The sequence below is a fragment of the Oxyura jamaicensis genome, chromosome 2 (genome assembly GCF_011077185.1).
Source record: "Oxyura jamaicensis isolate SHBP4307 breed ruddy duck chromosome 2, BPBGC_Ojam_1.0, whole genome shotgun sequence".
Taxonomy (NCBI): Eukaryota; Metazoa; Chordata; class Aves; order Anseriformes; family Anatidae; genus Oxyura; species Oxyura jamaicensis.
This window is the reverse complement of record NC_048894.1, coordinates 20,718,377-20,738,095: the sequence shown is the minus strand read 5'-3', so window position 1 is coordinate 20,738,095 and position 19,719 is coordinate 20,718,377. Positions and strand designations below refer to the sequence as shown.

Here is a 19,719-nt window from a genome sequence, read left to right as displayed (position 1 = left end):
CTTAGTTTGGGGTAGCATGCCAAGTGCCTACATTCTGGTGCAGTACCTCATGTAGACACTTGGGTGGCCTTACCCCTGATATAAGTACATATGTACATGCAGGGAGACACACACATTCTGTCAGGCAGATTCCCTAGCGTATTCATCAGATCACTATTCATCAGATCGATGCACCTGTGTGTATATGCCTTTGTATAAACACAAATACTCAGAAATTAAAATTTTAAATTTGAATTTTGTCAGCCAAACACATGATATATTTCTTCATCAAGAGGTGTGTGGGCACAATTCCAATAGTCATTGCTTCCTTTTTGTTTTTCTTTTTTCATTTAATTGGATTTCAGATATGACTTTATCATTTCTCAGCTGACCTTTTGTTGCAATATTTTTTCTGCACTTTTAAGGCACTGGCAATACATGGTGCTTTGTTTCTTTTGCCTTTGTTTTGAAATTTCTGAGGCTGCCTTAAAAGTCTCATCACATTGTGTTCATGGAATTTAATAACCATTTCGAAGTAAGTGTACGTGTATGAAAGAATTAGCTTAAAAATAGGGCTAATGATGTGATGTCTGTTCTCCTTAATTTATAAAATTATTTGAAAGTCATTTGTGCAAGATACTGCTAATCATTTTAATATGATTTGAATTCACCTAGTTATGTTCATTTCATGATATACAAATGTAATATCAGGAGGTGTTTGTAGAAAAAAGAGAATGCTTTGTCTCTGTGGCTGTTGCAGCACAAGTGATAACTTACAAATCTGTAAATATGAGCAAAACAATGCCACTGATACCACAGACAAGTAGGTGAGGTCAAACTGAATAGGATATTAAAGTCATACTGTACTCAGTTGACAATATGTGAACTTGAAGATCAAAATCTCTTTGCTTCATATGAGCAATGTTTTGTGGTTTCTGATTTGATCCTTACAGGCCAGAATCTGGGCAGTAGCCTCGCCATTTTGTACCACATCCCCGTCGTGAAAATGCCATCTCATCAGGGTCTTCCTAAAACATAGCACTAATGTAACCACTGCTCTGTCAAGCTGCATGTCCTAGTGACTCCTGACTGCTGTGGATGAATTCTGCTCAGGTGTAAAAAGGGGTTTTGTTTCTCTACCTGTATAATGCCTATGCATTCATAAGTGTCCCCAAGCTCCACCATAATTAATTTCGTTATTAGTGAATTGACGTGGATGCAGTGTGATGTTGCTATGTCTTACTTTAGGTGATATTATTGTAATGGACTGTTAAAGATTTTTTGTTCGAAATTCATTTGTAAAGCCCAACTGGTCTGGACTGCCCCCATGATGGAACAAGGCATCTTGTACTCTTATTGCACTGAATTTCTATTTGGGAGCACAACAGAGATTTGGCATTAGTGTATAGGAGTAACTGTAAAATTGCAGTGATCAATTTTGGCTGGGAGAAGTACTTCATTTCTTAGAATTGAACTTCTGTTGCACAGTCAAGTGCTCCTGTCGTGTAAAACATGTTCCCTTTCTAATGACCAAGGAGTCAATGTCAAATAGATTGCCTTGCGACATGCAAAGCCCACTTTAAAATTTGATAGCGTGTTTCTGGTTTTGACCATTATAGCTGGGCTGCTAACATTTCACAGTGAATCTGATTATACTGATCCTCTCATTATGACTGGGAAATAAAATGTATTCACAGAATCATGGAATGGTTTGGGTTGGAAGGGACCTTAAAGACAATCCAGTTCCAACCTTAATTAATCCACAGAGATGGGGAGATGCTAACCTACTACTGTGCTGCTGAAGATTCCACATTGTCACTGTTCTTTGTTTGGTCTCAGCTCTCTATTTTAACTACCAGTGACATTTATGTCACATGAAGATTAGGCTTCTTTGCTTACTTTGGTCAGAGGTCAGAGAGAAAATTTGTGTTGAGTATCTTGTTGGGAAGGAATCTTCAGAAGTACAGAATTTGCTTTCTGAGAGATATGACTAAAGAAAGATGGAAAATAAAAAAGCTAAAAGAGAAGCTATTATTACTTTAGTAGTTGCAACAGTCTTCTGTGTAGTGAAAAGGTGGAATACAAGGAAGATCTCAAGAAAAATGCAAGCTTTTCCAGAAGCTGGAGAAGTACTCCAAGGGACAGGCGATCAGGACCTCTTTGGCAACACTTATGGCATTTTTTCTATCCATTCTTGGTTTGAGAGGTTGAAGCACAACATGTTAGTTCAGCAGCCATGCAGTGTAGGTCCTTGAAGTTTTCTCCTATACCAGAGATGAGAAATATAAATACTGAAGTGCTCTTTAATTGATGGAAAAGATCTCTCTCCACCTCAAGACTCAGATGGAAACTATTAGTTCATAGGATCATAGTTATCTGCAATTATTGTCCTGGGTATGCATCACAAAAGAAGATAGCGAGGCATCCTCTGCCCTAGCAAAAGGTTGATTCAAAAAGTATAGCAGGAAATCTAGTATACAGGGATGTATCCTATACTGAGAGAAAATTGCTTCCAGCAGTGTAGCAAATGCTACTTCTCCAGCCAAAATTATGGTACGCTGGCAAAAAGCTGGATTTTGCTGGTACAATTTGTCTTGAACAAGTGTTTTCAGCAGTCTGGAATGATCTTAAAAATGATGCATTAGTTGATACTATTATATTGACTGAAGTGTTGAGCCTGGTTTGAAATTGCAGGAAAGCAATTCAAACATCAGAACAGTATGACAAATTGTCTCTGATCTATTTATTCTAGTTGCCACTTGGACTTTAATTAGGGATAGACTATTGCCTATCTTCTACTAAATCACAGAGACAATGGCATTGAATCATTCCAACAATATTTGTATGCAATGAAGTTGCAGAAAATGTTACCGTGAGTGTGCCAAGAACCATCAGAAGTCCTGTCTTCAAAAATGTTGTCCTCATTCAGACAGCAGCTGGGCCATAGTGCTTTTATTGACAAGTAGGAAAGCAAGCAACAATGCTGTCTGTACCAGAACACTACGCACATCTCACAGTCTTCTCTGCTGTAAAAGACTGATTGGCATATATGCAGCTACAACTGCAGATAACTACAAATGGATGGAGGTGATCTCTAACAGATCCAATACAATGTAAACCTCCTCCAATAGGGAGCATCATATATAGATTTTTCTGGTGCCAATTCAAGTTACTATTTAGTTTATAAAATGATCATAGTAGTCACCTATTGACTTGGAGCAAAAGACTTTCAGCTAAACAGAGACTAGCTGGGGTGCCATGCTCTTTCTTGGAAATTTTGCAACCTTATCATGTTGCCTACTTCATTCAGTTTCTGTTCTAAGAAAACAAAAAGTAATCTTCTAACACCCTTGAAAGGGACATCTGTCTTTGGAGCGAGAGACATTTCTTTTGTGCATGGCTTTTCAGGTAGCTAGACCAGGTTGTATTTTCCAGCAAATAATGCTTGTCACCAGCACAATAGATATCATGCTGATAGTGTAGTTTCAAGAAAATCTCTAATAAGTAAGTATTTGCTACCTCTTGCTGACATTTAAGTATCTGTTGAGTATCTTCTGATATTTGCTTTGAACTATGTAGGTATCAAATATGGTTTTGGTTCATGGAGTGTGCACAGTCTTTTAAGGGGAACCCATATGAATTACAATCTTGTCGGGTTCTATAACTTTTTTTATAGACTTGTGAAAATCACCCAACTTGTTGTTCTTAGTGAAGTAGAGATATGTCAAGAGTTGAGCAGGAAAATGTCATTCCATTTCAAGAATGATTTTACTATTTAATCATTTAGTTTTGTTTCTATTGGAAATGAAGGCAGTTTCTAGATCACTTGTGACACAGTACATCTGGCATGGAGAGGTTTGCCCTGGAAGCTACTCCCATCAGGCAGGGTGCTAGGGAGCTGGAAGCATGAGTTAGTAGAAGACGATGATTTTCTGTGAGAAAATCACCTTTACAGCACTCATAGGGTTGTGAGGTTGATACTGTAGTATAAGTTACATTATTGGTTTATTTGTTCTTAAAAGTGTTTTACATGTGCTAACCAAATATTTAGTTTGGCACTATGCTGAGGCCAGTTATGTGAAGGAAACCATTTTCTGGAGCTTTGGTAAGTTGAAGTACATGGAAAAAGAGAAGCTTCTGCTGGCATAGACACCTCAGTACAAATTAATGCTTATCCTGGGCACTCCAGTTAGTGCAAATTGATTGCTGTGGGGAATTAATGCCTGAGATGAAACTATGTACATGTAGTGAATTAATGGTGTATGTATTGGCATGTGATGGAGCAGGTGTACTTACCCCGTTTTTTCCTATGTACATGGTTAGGGTCATACAGGACATGTTAACAGTGTCTCTCCAGGCTGGAGTCACACGAAGTGGTGGAAGCTGAGAGGGCAAGGACTACCCCTTCCCTCTGGGGAAGCGAACAGGGCAAAATAAATGGTGCGTTTGTTTCCCTAGTGTGCCAGTGACATGGGCAGTTAATGGCTACTGCCACCCTCCTCATGCCTCGGCGGAGCAGCACACCAACCTACCCCAGTTTTTATATTTCGTACAACTAACTGCCTTTTAACATTTCCATAACTCTAATTCTCTACTTCTCTGCAGCTGAAGTTCAGAGTGAAATTGAGCGGATTTTTGAATTAGCAAGGACACTGCAGTTGGTAGTGCTTGATGCTGATACCATTAATCACCCAGCACAACTGAGCAAAACCTCTCTGGCGCCCATTATAGTATACGTAAAGATTTCTTCTCCTAAGGTAAATATTTTTTCTGATATTTGTGCTGTGTTCTTTTTGTTTTGCATCATTAAATGCAGATGGTCATATGTCCTTACTAAAGTTCAAAGAGTTATATGTTGCTATTACTTTTCTTTGAATAGTAAAATATTAATCAATAAATATCTTAGGTGTTGGGCTACTAAAAAACATTTTGGGAAAGATGCTGTAGCTCCAATCTGTTTTTAGTTTGGGACTGTGTTGTATGTGTTCCTCTGTCCTTTAATATCAACCATGGAAGTAGTGCTAACAGTTTGTTCAATCAAAATACTAAAGAAAAGAAAAAAAGATTTTAACATACTGAATATCAGAATGATTGGTGAACTCTTAACACCTCCTGGTTATGTGCTTTCATTCTCTGAAAAAACCTACACAGGCCTCGTGAAGAGGCATTTGAAAGAGAAGATCAAATGGTTGGAAGACGGAAGAACAATTAAAGAATTTCAAATTAGAGACAACAACAGAAGCAGCAGAGAAAAGGAAGGGAACTTTTTACTGTTGATAACAGAAAAGTAAATGCTGGGGAGTACATGAACATTAGCTTGTCCTGGATGTAAACGGCATGAGAGATATTCCTGAAACCAACAAATAAAGAATTTGATCTGCTCAAGTGGACAGCTAAAAGCATGAACATTTTAAGTGGCTATAGATGTACATTAAGACCAAAGCTGCTCACAGGCCACTGACTGAAAAATACTTTCTTAAAATTAATGGGAGAAGGATTAAACCTTTTTCTTTTTGTCTTCTCTACCAATGTACTTCTGTTAATGTCTTATTTTCCACAGGTTTTACAGAGGTTAATAAAATCTCGAGGGAAATCTCAGGCCAAACACCTTAATGTACAGATGGTGGCAGCTGATAAACTGGCACAGTGTCCTCCTGTGAGTTATGTTAATTTTTGTCTTGTTCAGTTGAGAACATCTGATTCCTGTTTAAAGGTGCCTTTACTTTCAGGCATTTAATTATGTAATTTCTGGGAATGTTTGCCCCCTTCTGGCCATATTTCACTATTGCTTTTTTTTCAGAATGCCTCCTGTCTCTGGGTTCTTCACAAGAGTACACGGAAAAAAAAAACACTCATTGTCACAGTTACTAGGATGTGTGCTGAACACATTCACTGCTTGAACAAACCGAGATTTTGTTTTACCTTTATTATTATTACTTTTGGGGGGTGGTGATATTTTCTGAAAATGGACTAATGAACTCTCTTGATGACTGTGCAGTTTAGGATAAGGCAGGTGGTTTGAGTAGCTCTCCATGAGCACGTTACCACAGTCTGTCACTGCTTATGTTCTTGGTCACAATTTAGGCAAAGAGCTGTGGGGTACCATGTAGCTGAGAAGCCCTGTGGTTCTTCTGTTGATATGCATTTATGCAAATTCTCTCAAGTTCCACGTATAAAGTGATGAGACCCCAGCTGTGTGCAAAATGTGGCAAGTATCTGCCTACTCAACTCCCAAGAGTATGTTAAGAACCCAGAAGATAAAGGTTCAGTTCAATTTCAGATGTGGAAATTTCATCATTTAAGTTCAAGCATCTCCATTACGAGACTAGTCTCCTCAGCTCCTCAAGAAGGCAACGAACAATGCTAGAAACATGCATAGCATCTCAGAGGTGCTTTCAGGAGAACTTCTGTCTCCCTGACCAGAGAGAAAACTCTCCTCCTAACTTTAGATGGTTGTAACTAATCTTTGCACAGAACTTGTAAACTAGATGCTCTTTCTTACTCACGTTTATTACTATTATAAGTTAATTATCTTTGTTTGCCTTCATTTTGACTGAGTTATTCTAGGTATGAAGGTTGAATTCCTTTTCTTCACATTCCATTTTGTTCCAGTAGCTTTGCAGCTTTAATATTTAAGCTTTTTTTTCTGAATATTTGAGTTTTAAAATTTGTTCAAGCTGCTTCTTCCCATCTTTATTGACTATTGGTGCTACTAATTGGAATTCATGGGGGTTTGCTTTGGCAAGTGTAACATTAGCAGTAGTTCTGATTGCTGTCCTTTGTATCACTTGCATGAAAAAAAAAAAAAAAGTGAAATATCTTAACACAGGTGTTATAAATGTGGTTCATTTCTGATGAATGGAGAGTGTGATAATGTCTCTAGCTGATCTCCCTTAATCAAGTGGTTATTCTCACTACAACCTTTCCTTTATTAGGAAATGTTTGATGTAATTCTTGATGAGAACCAGCTGGAAGATGCTTGTGAGCACCTTGCTGACTATTTGGAAGCCTACTGGAAGGCCACACATCCACCTAGCAGCAATCCTCCTAACCAGCTTCTCACTCGCACACTTGCAACAGCCACTCTTCCTATTAGCCCAGGTCCAAATATTAATTTACAGGTACAGTTTTTATGCCATCTTTTCTTTTTTTTTTTTTTTTCCCTATCAACTTCCCCTTCCAAAGCACAGTGTTAGTCTGATACTAGAATATGCTGAATACATCTTACAGCTGGTGATAAGAGTAAGTAGTTTTTCAGAAGACAGTTGCCCGTTTTTTGTATAAAAGCCGAATACAGTCACGTTATTGTTACCACTGCTGTGTTCACGGTAGCATGCATTAGCATATTGACTAGTGGGCTGTTTTTGATGCCAAAGGCTAAGCAAACTTGATTGAAAACATATTGTGATCTGAAGTGGAATACTTAAGGTTTCATCGTCCCCAGAATGCCACTATGGCAGTAACGTGTACCAGCCACAAGTATTTTTATAACTGGTCATATGGAATCCAGTCAGAGGAATGAAACTGGGCTAATGCTATGCATGTTCCTGCCTCTGGTAAATCTCTGACTGATAGGCACCCTATCTCTACTACACAAATTCCAGCCCCAGAGGCCCTCCGTGACAAACTGGCTTAAGTACAGAGCAGATCCCCAAAGGGCAGGGGGAATCGGTGTGTATCAGTTGTACAGTTGTAGAGGTTGAAAATGGTTAACTGCATTAGTGAAGTCTAAAGGTCAGGTGGCCCTCCCAGTGTTTCCTTTTCTCTTTTATTCATTGGCCATTGCTATGAAAAGTACGCATTTCCTTCAAGCCAAACTCTGACATAAAATCAGAGTCCTGCTGCATATTGCAGACAGACCTCAAGAGGCAGTCTGCTCTGAACCCACAAGGTACTGTCTAGAGAGCTGGGAAAATCATTTTTTTCTCACCTCTGCACTGACCTGCCTGTTGTCATTGGACATATTGTGTCCTCTCTCTTCTCTTTCCACTTTTGCTTTATTTAATTGTATCAAGGTATTCAGCATAAAGAGAGCCCTTCCTCTGTATATGTGTTGCATGGCTTGAAATGAGGACTTCATTATAAACAGTGAGTGACACCTTGAGGTTGAGATTACAGTGGAGATTGAAATGCATCTGTTCCAGCTCCAAGAATGTCTTATTACATCTGAATTTCCACCTAAGTAACATATATGCACCAAAATTGTGTACCTAGATAGTAGTTAAAATTCTTGCTTTGGCTAAGAAAAATACATCCTTTTAGAAAATAAAGGAGAAAAAAAAAAAAAAAGTCTCTGCACCCAAATTGAAATGCTGAATATTTGTTTTTTAAATTGCTTTTTGTTGTTAAGGTCTTGCAAAACAATTGTGTGTGTGTTGAAGAATTTATTTCCCATTAGAAGACCACAGACTTACCAGGTTCTGTCTTTCATGAGGAATATTGCTTTACCAACCTTACAGGGTATCTCCTTCTGCTTTCAGAAGCAGTTGCAAGAAAAGAGACTGTAAACTGTAGCTCATTTCTGCCTTTTTTTCTATCCTCAGAGCTGAAACACCCTGAAAAAATTGTGAGCTGGAAGAATTTCTGAGTACGAAATTCAGTATCATTGTGTGCAGACTTGCTAGATAAACTTCCTTTGCTTTGTAGATATGTTAATTATTTTGCTCAAGAATTTTATCTTTTGGGTGTGGATTTATAATTCACTTACTCATATTATTAACCACCTGCCCTGAAGGAGTTATATGGAGGTTGATAACACCTTTTTGAATGTTGTGTTATCTGTATCTCCCTACAAATTAACTACTTTTTATTTTAAAGACTAAAAACAAGAGTGTACTTGTAGTTTCACAGTTTGTTTGTAGGCCTGTTAATCCAAAAGTGTGGAGCAGTGGGGGGTCCCTTGTGGAATGTAGAACTTAACGTTCCTTTTGTTTCATTTTCCTATGACACACCTTCAGCTGGCATCCCAAACCTGAGTCTGTCAAGGTCTTGGAATGGAGTGGGTTTACATTAGCTGAAACCATTCTCTCAATAACGTTGAGACCCTGTAGTAGGAGAATTTAAAGTGTATGTCTTATACTATTTTTGTGGACTACTCTGGAAAGAAAAATCTTGCCACCAGCCATTTGGACTGGTAGGCCCTCATCTGCATTTGATAGCATTCTCCTCTGGGTCCGATGTGGCACTCCTTTGCCATGAGATGCAATTGTTTTTTCTATTTTTGGTAGACCCAGGTGTATATCGTAATGGCAGATTTGTGTTGCCAGCTGCCAGTCACATTTTTATAGCACGATGCTGATGGTGTGCGTTGCATGGCATGAGGTGCTTGAAGGTGTGAGGCCTCCTGGGGTTGTTTGAAATGAAACTGGTAAACACCATACCCCACCTGCCTATCTGATGGGCTGCACTTTGGAGCAAAGTGGCCTGATAACTGACAATTGTTCTCAGATTTCCTCTTATAGGGAAATAGCTGGTGAATTCCAAAAAGGAGACTGGGATCAAGCACATGGTGTAGGTGATTAAGGGCCCTCTGGATGGAAATAGAGAGCAAGTCTAATTGAGTGTGTGGACACAGACTTTTCCCTCTTGTTTCAACGCTGCTTAGGCTTCTTCTCAAGAACCCCTACTTCTTTGCAATTACAACCTGAATAATTAAATGAGTTTATCACAAACTTTCTCCATTTTAGGTGAAAACCTTATGAGATTGGGCCATGAAATTTCTGCACTGCAAAATCTATTCTAGTTCAGAGCCCTAATTTGGTTGTGAACCACAAAGCCAGATCTTAATCCATAATCAAACTGTACCAGCTCAGTGTCCCTGTAATATTTAGTGTCGATGAATTTGCTAATAAATACCATTAGCCCCCAACACTATTCTGCACTTGCAGGGTAATAAGAGTATTGGTTCTAAATGTATTGACCGTGCTCCTGCTCACAGCTCGTTATAGCAGAGGAGATGCATCTGAGTTTCTAAACCAGGATTCTGTTCAAAGCAGGTTCAGATTTTGCATTTGTTCTCAAACCACAGCAATGACAGATTTTATTAGTCACAATTGTATAGAAGTGCCTACATAGTCAGCATTTGGCTATACGAGAATTAAAGGGTTTTCATGTGTGTATCCAGTTTGTGTGTCTTAAAAAGTCATAGTGACAAACTAATAAAAATGTGTTTACACATCCAAAGCACACATTGCTTTACTCTTTAACTTTTCACGTGGTTCCATTTATAGTTTACTTCCATAGAACCATTTTGATTCACCTGGAGCACATCTATTAATGTTTCAGTTACTATATTCTTCTTCCAGCAAATCGCAATCATCTCGGTAATCATAAAAACAAGAACAAAAAGCCTGTATTTGCCATTTCTGGCACCTTGTTCTCACGTATGCCATTTGTTTCAAATGAGGAACACATGGAGCAGTGCAGCTAGTTGCTGGGAAGTTTACAGTACAAAACACTGTCTGAGAAATGAGGCTATGTCAAATTGCTGATTTGAAATATGTTGCTTTTGATAAAATCCTGATAAAATACAGTTTTTTTTTCCTGTCGAATTTCCTGTAATTTTACTTATTGGGTTGCTAGGAAACCCACCTGCCAGGATCTGTGGCTGAAGGACATTTCTTCCTTCTCCCAGCTCTTTTCCACAACATACAAAAACAGAAAGAAAATCCGTCTGTGAGCTGCCCTGGAGGCAATTTTATTTTCAGAGATAGCTCTGAACATACGAGGACAAACTTTAGACTAACTTTGGTAACTGCAGTACAGTCTCACAAACAAATGACTGTATAACTCCGTTAAAACTAACTTTTAATTTTGTGCCAGTAGCAATGATTGTGTCTTGAAGTTCTTAAGCTAATGTGAGAAGGGTAATTCAATTTCACTATAAACTATTTCTTAAGATGTGGCAATTAAGCTTGAAAAACCTTTGGCTGTGGTTTGGGAATAAAAGCGGGTTAATGTAATGAAACCCCAAATTGAGTTAAATAATGCCACTTGTTCGTTTTGCAGTGATTTCAAAGCATTATGCTGACGAAGAGTAGGTTTGATATTACCTGGTAATTTTTATTTTATTTTTTTAATAGCAGTGGTGTGATAGGAAGTTCTTTAGGTGATAATATCACTGTCCTTCTGCTTTCCTTGGCAATGGTTTGTATTCTTGGACTCTTAAAATTATGAAGTTACTGTTTTAATTTTTCATTACCATGAGGAAATCAAATTATTGCTGAGAAAAACAGGAGGGCAGTGATACTATTAGTATCATAATACAAACCATTGATTCCAGATCCAATTGCATTTGTATCTTAAAAAAAAAAAAAAAAAAAAAAAAGAGAGAGAGAAAAGAAGCTACTATAAAAAAGCCAAGGTTTTGTACTTTGGTTCTCTTCTGGAGTCTCCTCAGCCCTCTGTAATCACTTTCCCATAGTGTGTTTCCATGCAGGCATCTGTAAACTCTAAACTAATATGTGCCCTCTACTGGCATGATGTGTCTTTAATTTTTCTGCAGTTTGTCCTGCTTCTGCATGCTGTCTTTTTGTCTGGATAGCAATTATGGCTAACTGACACAGTCAAAACACAGGTGATGAGTCAGTGTCACAGACACTGAGTGCCACCCTCCTTTCTGATTAGAGTGAATTGTTTGTATTATAATACTGAATTTTCAGTAAAAGTTGAATTCAAATGTTTTTCTTTTCTAGTTTAGATCCAAAGTGGAGTGTCGTGTACTTAAATTTCGTTTTTTTTTCTCAATGCTTTCTAGTTTAATATGGTATTGGGGAAAGTTTTAAAATCTATACTCATGTATGTGAACTCACTGGTGGTTGTGACAGCAGGGATCTCAAGGAGACCAGAGGAATGACCATTCAGTCCCTGAACGCAGCAGTTCACAAATTGAAGAGGAAGCACGGGTTGAACCCATCAAGAAATCCCAGCATCGCTCTTCAACCCAACACCATAACCATCGCAGTGGTGTTAGAGGCCTTTCTAGGCAAGAAACTTTTGACTCAGAAACACAAGATAGCAGAGATTCAGCTTACATAGAGCCAAAGGAGGACTACTCACATGAGCATGGTGACCACTATGATTCTCACAGGGATCACAATCACAGAGATGAGTCCCATGGGAGCAGTGATCACAGACATAGAGAATCAAGGCATCGCTCAAAGGAGAGGGACCGGGAGCAGGACCACAATGAATGCAACAAACAACGTAGTCGTCATAAATCGAGGGACCAATATTGTGACAAGGATGGAGAAGTGATATCTAAAAAACGTAACGATGCAGGAGAATGGAACAGGGATGTTTACATCCGTCAGTAACTTTTGCCTCTGGCACTCTTGTGTTTCTTTGAAGTCTTGCAACAATGCCCCTTGAAAATATCTTTGGGTTGTTCATTGCAGAACATATGGTATCCTTCTGTATGCTGATTTGTATTGCTGTTGCTTGCATAGCAATAGCATGAAATAGAATATTCATATACTTATTTTTTTGGTTAGTGCTATATGAATTAGTGTAGTACAACTGCAGAGTTCCTGATGTTGTACTATGCCGTTTTTCAAGCTGTTTTTTGGTAGCTGCCACTTGAACAGTATCTGTTGCCATCAAGGTGTTGTTAGTGTTTTTTAAAAAAGAAAAAGGTACATTTGATGTTTAATAACTTCCCGTGTATTCAGCAAGCAAGAATCAGCACATAAAAATCTAAAACTTTTTGTCTGCTCTGATTTTTAATTTGTAATGCACTTGATTTGCATATTGATTTGAAAGCCACTATCTGTTGCTTGTACCTCTGGTGGTCTCCATTTGAGGACGGAATTCAGTCTTGCCTTACACACAGGGGATCATAAAGTCAAAATCAATTTTCTATGTACTGGTACTGTGTACTGTATATACAGTTTATAAATGTTCTTTCTGCCGACACCTTCTTACTATATAAGTTTGATCACACTGTTTTAGAGTCCTAATACCAAGTCAGCAGATTTGCTTTTGAATTACTGGCAACTGGAACTAGCCTCATTTGGGAAATCGGTAACAGTGTTCTATCTAAATACTTTTTCTTCTGTAGCAGAAAGCTTCTATTTCTGTAAATTCAAGTGAGTACTTGAGACAGAGGATCTAACCAACTTGACCTTATGCTATCCTTGCAAACCCAACTTTGAATTTTAAATTTTTGGTAAAGATAACTAATTTACCGCTATAAATTATTCTTCTCCGGACAGGTCATGAAATTGCAACGGACACTACCTATTTTTTGTTCTGTTTTCAGAATAATAGATTACACGTGATGGAGGTGTGTATGTGAGTGGGTGGGCGATGGCTGGGCATACATGTGCATGTGCACATTTGGCAGCAAAGTGTGAAAATCTACTTAAGAGAACAAAGGTTACGCAAAAGCCCAACATGTTTGTTTCTTCACTCTATTGTTAATTGAAAAAATCCAAATTGCAGTCAGGGAATATGAGGGAGTTTACTGACCCAGGTAATTGAGAAAGCATAAATCTGCTGGCTCTTGTTCAGACTTCAAGAGAGTAAAAACAGGCAAATGTTACTGTGAGTGTTTCACTGGAAATGTAAAATCTTTGTGTTTTAGAGTATTTGTTTTAGTAAGAAAAGTTTACACAGCTTGTGGAGAATTATTTTGTTGGAAAATAAATTTTTGTAGCTTCTCCACGTTTTCTACACTTGCCAATTCCTCTGCATTCCCACTTTGCAGCCAGCTCACTGCTTTTCCTTCACCTAAAATGTTGTGCTGCCAGTGAGAGCTTAGAAAAACGTGACAAAATACTCTGTTGCGAGCTCACTAGAGAAAATGCATTGAAATCAAAAGGAGTGAAAACAGTTTGTTTTGCATTGAACACCTGTTGCACTGGTAAGTGGGGGGAAATTCACAATTATTTTTGGCTACAGGTTCCATACCCTTGCCTAGTGTAAAGGCTGTTCTGCATCACGTGTAGTCTTCGTAGTAATTGTATGAATGAAATACTTTTTGTATTTCACTGTAAATATCACATTATATAAAGACTGTAGTGGGATAATAATTCATTTAGCTGAAATTTCTTTTTATTTATTATTTTAATTCTGGGAATATCAGCATTGCCTGATTTTGAATATCATTTTAGTGAAACGGAGGTGCATGCTTTCTCTAGCATCCAAGCAGTTCAGTTTGACTCTCTTAAACATACTTTGCTCTCTCTCATGCTTTATATGCATTTTTACAACTCAAGAGTGTGAAATTCTGCTGTCAGATACCTGGATGTTCCTCCTAGTGCTGCTGACTGTTGTGGTTATTCAAGGGTAGTAGTTGGTTCAAAGCATGAACTGTGGGGAACACAAGGGAAAGGATATATTTTCTAGAAACAAAATTCTCAGCATTTCTCTAAACATCACTAAGTGACTTGTAGACAAAGGAAGCATAGGTAAGTAGACCTGTTGTATTACTCAATGGATATATATAAGACTATATAAAAAGTGGCTTTTGATATGAGGGGGATTGTCAGGGTATCAGTGGAGAAAAACATTGAAAGAGTTCGTTATTTGAATCATATCAGATCACATTTTAATGTTATATTGTCTTGCTCTATATAGCCTGGCTTTAGGTATTTTGCTAGCTTCAGAAACTGCTGTTGCTCCCTACAACTGTTACATGACAGTTTTGTCCTGCAAGAAGTGATGTATAGATTCCACTACAATACCTTGAGTGTTTTTTTTTGTTCTTTTCTTTTTTTTAAAAAAAAAATTGCTACAGGAGGTGTTAATTTTCCACCTTTCTTAAATTACTTTGAAGGAATGTTTGGCAGAATTTCAAAGCACTGAGTAGTATATTAAAACCATGGATTAAGGTAGCCATGTACAGACAAATAAAGAGAAAATACAGAGCACAGTCCAAGCCCTAATATTAAAGTATGGTCTAGACACTGATTTATGGAATATAAATATCTTACAAAGAAAGGCATGTCCCCGTCCCGTTAATGAATTATCTTTTGTATACTTCAACTAACAATGTATAGGCAACATACTAACACATTTCTTAGGCAGACAGTAGGTTTATTTTAGCCTTGCTAAGGTATTTTTCTTCAGTTATTAAGAGTGACAAATCAGTTGTAATGTGAGCTTGTACTACAGATTTTGCACAATACCACCTGCCTGCTGAGCACTACTTTGAAAAGCACTTTAACAGAATTATTTCAACAAGGAGCTTTAAAAATACTCCAGCTGGAGGACATATCAAAGGTTATTGTGATGAAATGTCTTTGCAGAGTTTTGCAAATAGAAATTTTAATATTGTTTGCATTAGGATACTAATGAGTTCATATTTCTGTATCTGGTTTCAGGAGCTTTGAACCTGAGGAATGCTAGAGGTCCCAGTGAGCTCCAGTCTTATGTATGTGTGGTACAAAATAACCTGTAAAATTTCTATTCAAATGAATCAGAAAGATGGTAAAAACAATGAGTGAGAAGGGAGGAAAATAAATAAAATAGTTGAGTGATACATTGGTCTTGTCAGCTCTACTCTATATTTTTCTAAAGGATTACAGTATATGGAAGGAATGTGATACAATTTAACATTTCTGTGTATATATGTTAGGTGTTAACTTTTTTTGTATGTCTTTTCAAATGAATACACATCAGTGTTGTTCAGCAGCTCAAGTCTATCTATCAGTTTAGTATCACAGACATCATGGAAGAAAGGATTCTTGAGGAGGGGCTGGAAGGAGGTGGGACTAACAGTCTCCAGACCTGTAAAGGAACAGGACAGTGGGGACAAATAAGCAACAGGTTTATACACAGGTAGCATCACTAGGTGTTAAGAGTTGGAAGAAACTATCTTGAAATAGGTCCATAAATTTTATCCACTGACTAGGAATTGAAAAATTACAGATTTTTTTTTTTTTTTAAAAAAAAAAAAAAGTTTTCTAGAGTACTCGTGAATTCGTATTCTATCTGCTATCAGGAGTTTAGAATTTCAGAAGTCTTTGACAATTTCTGCTTCTCAAGGTGTAAAATATAAATAGTCTCCTAAAGATTTGGCCCTAAATAATGAAGGCAGGTTTTAAAGCTGCATTTTGAGTGGAGTTTGTTAAATGGAGGATAAGGAAATTCAATCCTACTCATCAAACCCTGAATCAATACAGATACCTAGTTTCACTTTTCTTTGCATTTGCATCCAGATCTTTTGCATCCTATCCATGAAGTTCCTGCTCAGTTCAAATACCCTGCCCCTTAAACTTACTATCTTTTATGAAATTGTTAGTAATCATCATTTTTAAGCTCCATTGGTTTGTAAAGTCAAATTCATGTCCTGTGACAACTGCAGAGGTTTTAAGGTGACGTATCAGCATTCCCTTAGCTGGAATGCAGTGAGTGGTCCGATGGCTTTTCGGCAGTGTCTGTCCAAAAAGTACAAAGTTACAGTAAACCACCTCCTGTGGCATTACTGAGGCCTCCTCAAGATGCATTTTTGTTTCTGGTTACATTTGACCTCTGATTGCTTTGATGCATCAGGCTGTTTCCCAAGTGCTCGTTCTGATGAGCCTGTTTTCTGTTCTTACAATTTTGACTTTAATTGTATTCCCTCTGTGAAAATAGCACACCGCAAACAACTATTATACAGTCTTGACGAAGAACAGAGAAATTCCTTTTGAGAATGTAATATAATATTTCTGGTGTACATTTATGTATATTTATTATTTTATTGCATATTATTCACCAAAATTTTAGCTGTTCTATCATCTTTAAAATACATGGATGACATTATATTGTGAATATTTTTATTCAAATGTTATTCAGTCAGATTTACTGTTCGGCAATTTGTCTATAATTTATTTCCCTACTTTTATATAACAAACTATGTTAAATATGTGCTTACGGTAGTTTTATGGACAGTTTCTTTTTATAGCTTATCACTCGAGAGATGTGTTCCTACGCAGCCCCAAAAAAGATTTGTATCAGATATAATAGAGATTCAGCTGGTTGTTCTATATTATCTGTCTCCTTTCTACTTTATTCTTACCACTTATCTATCAGGCATCCTACTTGGCAGTAAATTCTAACAGTACAAACTGGATTTGTTCATAAAGCTTTAGCAGTGAACAACAAAACAAAAAAGAAGGCTCTTTTTATTTTAGATTACCCATTCCAAAGTTATTACTTGTCAATCATCTTGACTAACCTGTTACTAAAGTACTCTCTGTTCCTTAAAGAGCACATGAAACCCTATGATCTGAAAGTTGTTGGGCTCCATGACATGAACAGAAAGAAGCTGTGTAATAATATATCATACTATACTAGGCTGTCAATTTTAGTACTTTTATATTGACCAAAATAAATATTTAGATTTGGCATCATTACTAATCGCTATTTCTGCAAGCAGGGAAAGGTTTTTTTGGATTCAGTTTTTTTTTTTTTTTTTTTCCAGACAGGATCTGATTGTATACCTAATCTATTTTGTAGGGTTAATCTTTCATTAAAAATGACATTTTTTTTTCTTAATTTAATATATAAATATCTCACAGCGTGAGATATATATATATATATATATATATGTATTTTATATACTGCAAGTGTGCTTCAGCACCAGATACTGAAGCATGTTTCAGTCTGCAAAGCATTATCAGGAAAATAACCGTATTAGGTATTAAAATACATATAGTCCATACATTAAGATTGTGAAAATAATAAAATACTATGATTCCTGTAACTTTAGTTAAAGTTACAGTCACACTGGAAAGAGAAACAAAAAGAGCATCTATCCAGCTTTAGACATCTAACTTAGCAAGCTTTGACCGCAGTCAAAACGAGGCTGGCTCCTTCAAGGGATGATTTGAAGCATCTCAATTAAGTTCCTGTTCTGAACTGCCCGATGGAGCAATCTCTTTCTCTCTCTCCTTGTGTCATCCCCTCTCCCTGAATTACCAGCAGAGAGAAGGTCCAGGGGAAACAGCTGAGGCTTAGCTCTTTAATACACTGACTGTTTTTTCAAGTCTATCAGTGACTTTTGCAGAAATAACTCTAATAGTTAAAAGTTCAGATATCGGCAGTGTTTTTTCACATTAAGTCTGGTCTGCAATTACGCTGGAATCAAACCCAAGTCAGTTACTTTTTCTTTTTTTTTTTGGGGGGGGGGGGTTAGTGCTAAGAAATTTCTCATATAAAAATCAAGTAAGATCACCTTCTTGAAAAGCCTGTTTATAACTAATAAATATGGGAACTTCTCAAATTTTCACAAAGAATTCAGCATTGCACAGATCCTGCTACTGAAACTGGAGGCAAAAAATCCTCCCTTTATAGGTATGTGCAAATTTCAACATATAGTCTATGTATGCTGATTAATGTTTACAGAGTTTATATATTCTGAGAAAAAATATGCTTTTTTACTAGCACCAAGTTAAAGATTTCAATATGTACTTACAGTAAAGGACTAATACATTTTGTTACCAAGTAGCTATTGTAGCCATATTTTGACTAAAATACTGTAATTTATAATACAAGTGATTACAATTCTAAATGGGTTATCTCACCTACAACTGATGAAACAAGATTACTTTAAATCTTCTTTTGGCATGTCATAGTTAACAGCAAGGAGTGAGCTACAGAAGTAAGCAAGAATTCCCTCCTCCTGGTCTGTTAGGATATGCCTTATAGAGTATGTACTAAGCAGCCTTAGCAGAACAAGAGAGGAGACATTTGATTTATTCAAGAACAGTACAAAACATGATATATCAAAACATTTATAGCAAATATAAGTACAGAACCAGACTAGTGACAGAGTTTTATAAATTGTTTTGAGTAAATGCAGAAGAACATCTGACAGTACAAAAGCAAATTAGAAAAGAGATGTCAGTCTTTAATCCAACCAAATAATCATGTGTGCAAAATAAGATATTTTTTCCAGATAATGCTTTGAAAATCAGTGGGAAAACAGCAACAACAACAAAAAAGCCCACAACAAAACATAGATGTCAGTTTAGGTTTTTGAACCGTGCTTACTTTTTCCCTCCGCTTTTCGTGTTCTTTCCAGCAGTACTAAGAACAGAGAACACTATTCAGACAGAGAACACCTCTGTAACTGAAGCAGAATTTTTTAAATATATACAACACCTTTAAGAAGTTTAGATTATTAAAACTTTGAGCAGTGTATTAAGTCAGTTCTCATTAGCATGCTTCCCCAGTTTCAATTTTCATATGATTTTACCCGTTGATGCTTTCTAACCAGTAAGGAGTTAATATTCTTAGTTGTTTGAAAGGTGATTTGCAACATTTCAGATGATATTATGCATTGTTTTCTGTCTTTTGATATATTCATCACAGCTGTAGCCCCTTCTATTGCAAATGTTTGATTTTAAAATTGTCACTTGTCAGCCAGTCCAATAGGCTGTTTGGGAACCAATACAGTTTATGCATGGGAAGTTTGATGTTGAAATAATATTTATTTACATTCCCAGAGTGAGATGGTTTAATATATTCATGCTGCTATAAAAGACATGCTACAAAACCTAATCGTATTTTGTGTATATACTATGTGTACAGAGAATCTTGCTTGTATTAAAATAAAAGAGAAATGAGGTTCTAAGTATCAATTTATAAAAGTTATTTGTAAAACGTTACAGTGTTTCCTGAAGCACTACTTAATGAGGCATTAACGATCGGTAAATCTCCACTGAAACCCCTTTTTTTCCAAAATTCACAGTAATCGTTCCCAACTACTTATGATTGCATTTTCTAAAGGACCTTAACTCCCTAGTCGTCGTG

At 37.0% G+C, this 19,719-nt stretch overlaps 1 protein-coding gene and 1 long non-coding RNA gene across 10 annotated transcripts in view; both read left to right on the top strand.

Moving 5' to 3' along the window:
- CACNB2 (calcium voltage-gated channel auxiliary subunit beta 2) overlaps nucleotides 1–19,543 on the top strand; it is a 246,915-nt gene extending 227,372 nt beyond the window's left edge. For 5 of the 9 annotated variants that reach the window (XM_035319475.1, XM_035319473.1, XM_035319479.1 and 2 more), the window contains 4 exons: nucleotides 4,585–4,736; nucleotides 5,540–5,635; nucleotides 6,915–7,100; nucleotides 11,805–19,543. In XM_035319475.1, the coding sequence (XP_035175366.1) occupies nucleotides 4,585–4,736; nucleotides 5,540–5,635; nucleotides 6,915–7,100; nucleotides 11,805–12,293 (923 nt within the window). In that variant the 3' untranslated portion in view covers nucleotides 12,294–19,543. The remainder of the gene's footprint in view (nucleotides 1–4,584; nucleotides 4,737–5,539; nucleotides 5,636–6,914; nucleotides 7,101–11,804) is intronic. The other 4 variants (XM_035319476.1, XM_035319474.1, XM_035319478.1 and 1 more) reach the window with 2 other exon arrangements.
- LOC118163020 lies at nucleotides 1,744–4,506 on the top strand. Its single transcript, XR_004748787.1, has 2 exons — nucleotides 1,744–3,834; nucleotides 3,878–4,506. It is a non-coding gene; the product is annotated as an uncharacterized LOC118163020 (long non-coding RNA).
- Nucleotides 19,544–19,719: the final 176 nt, after the last annotated feature.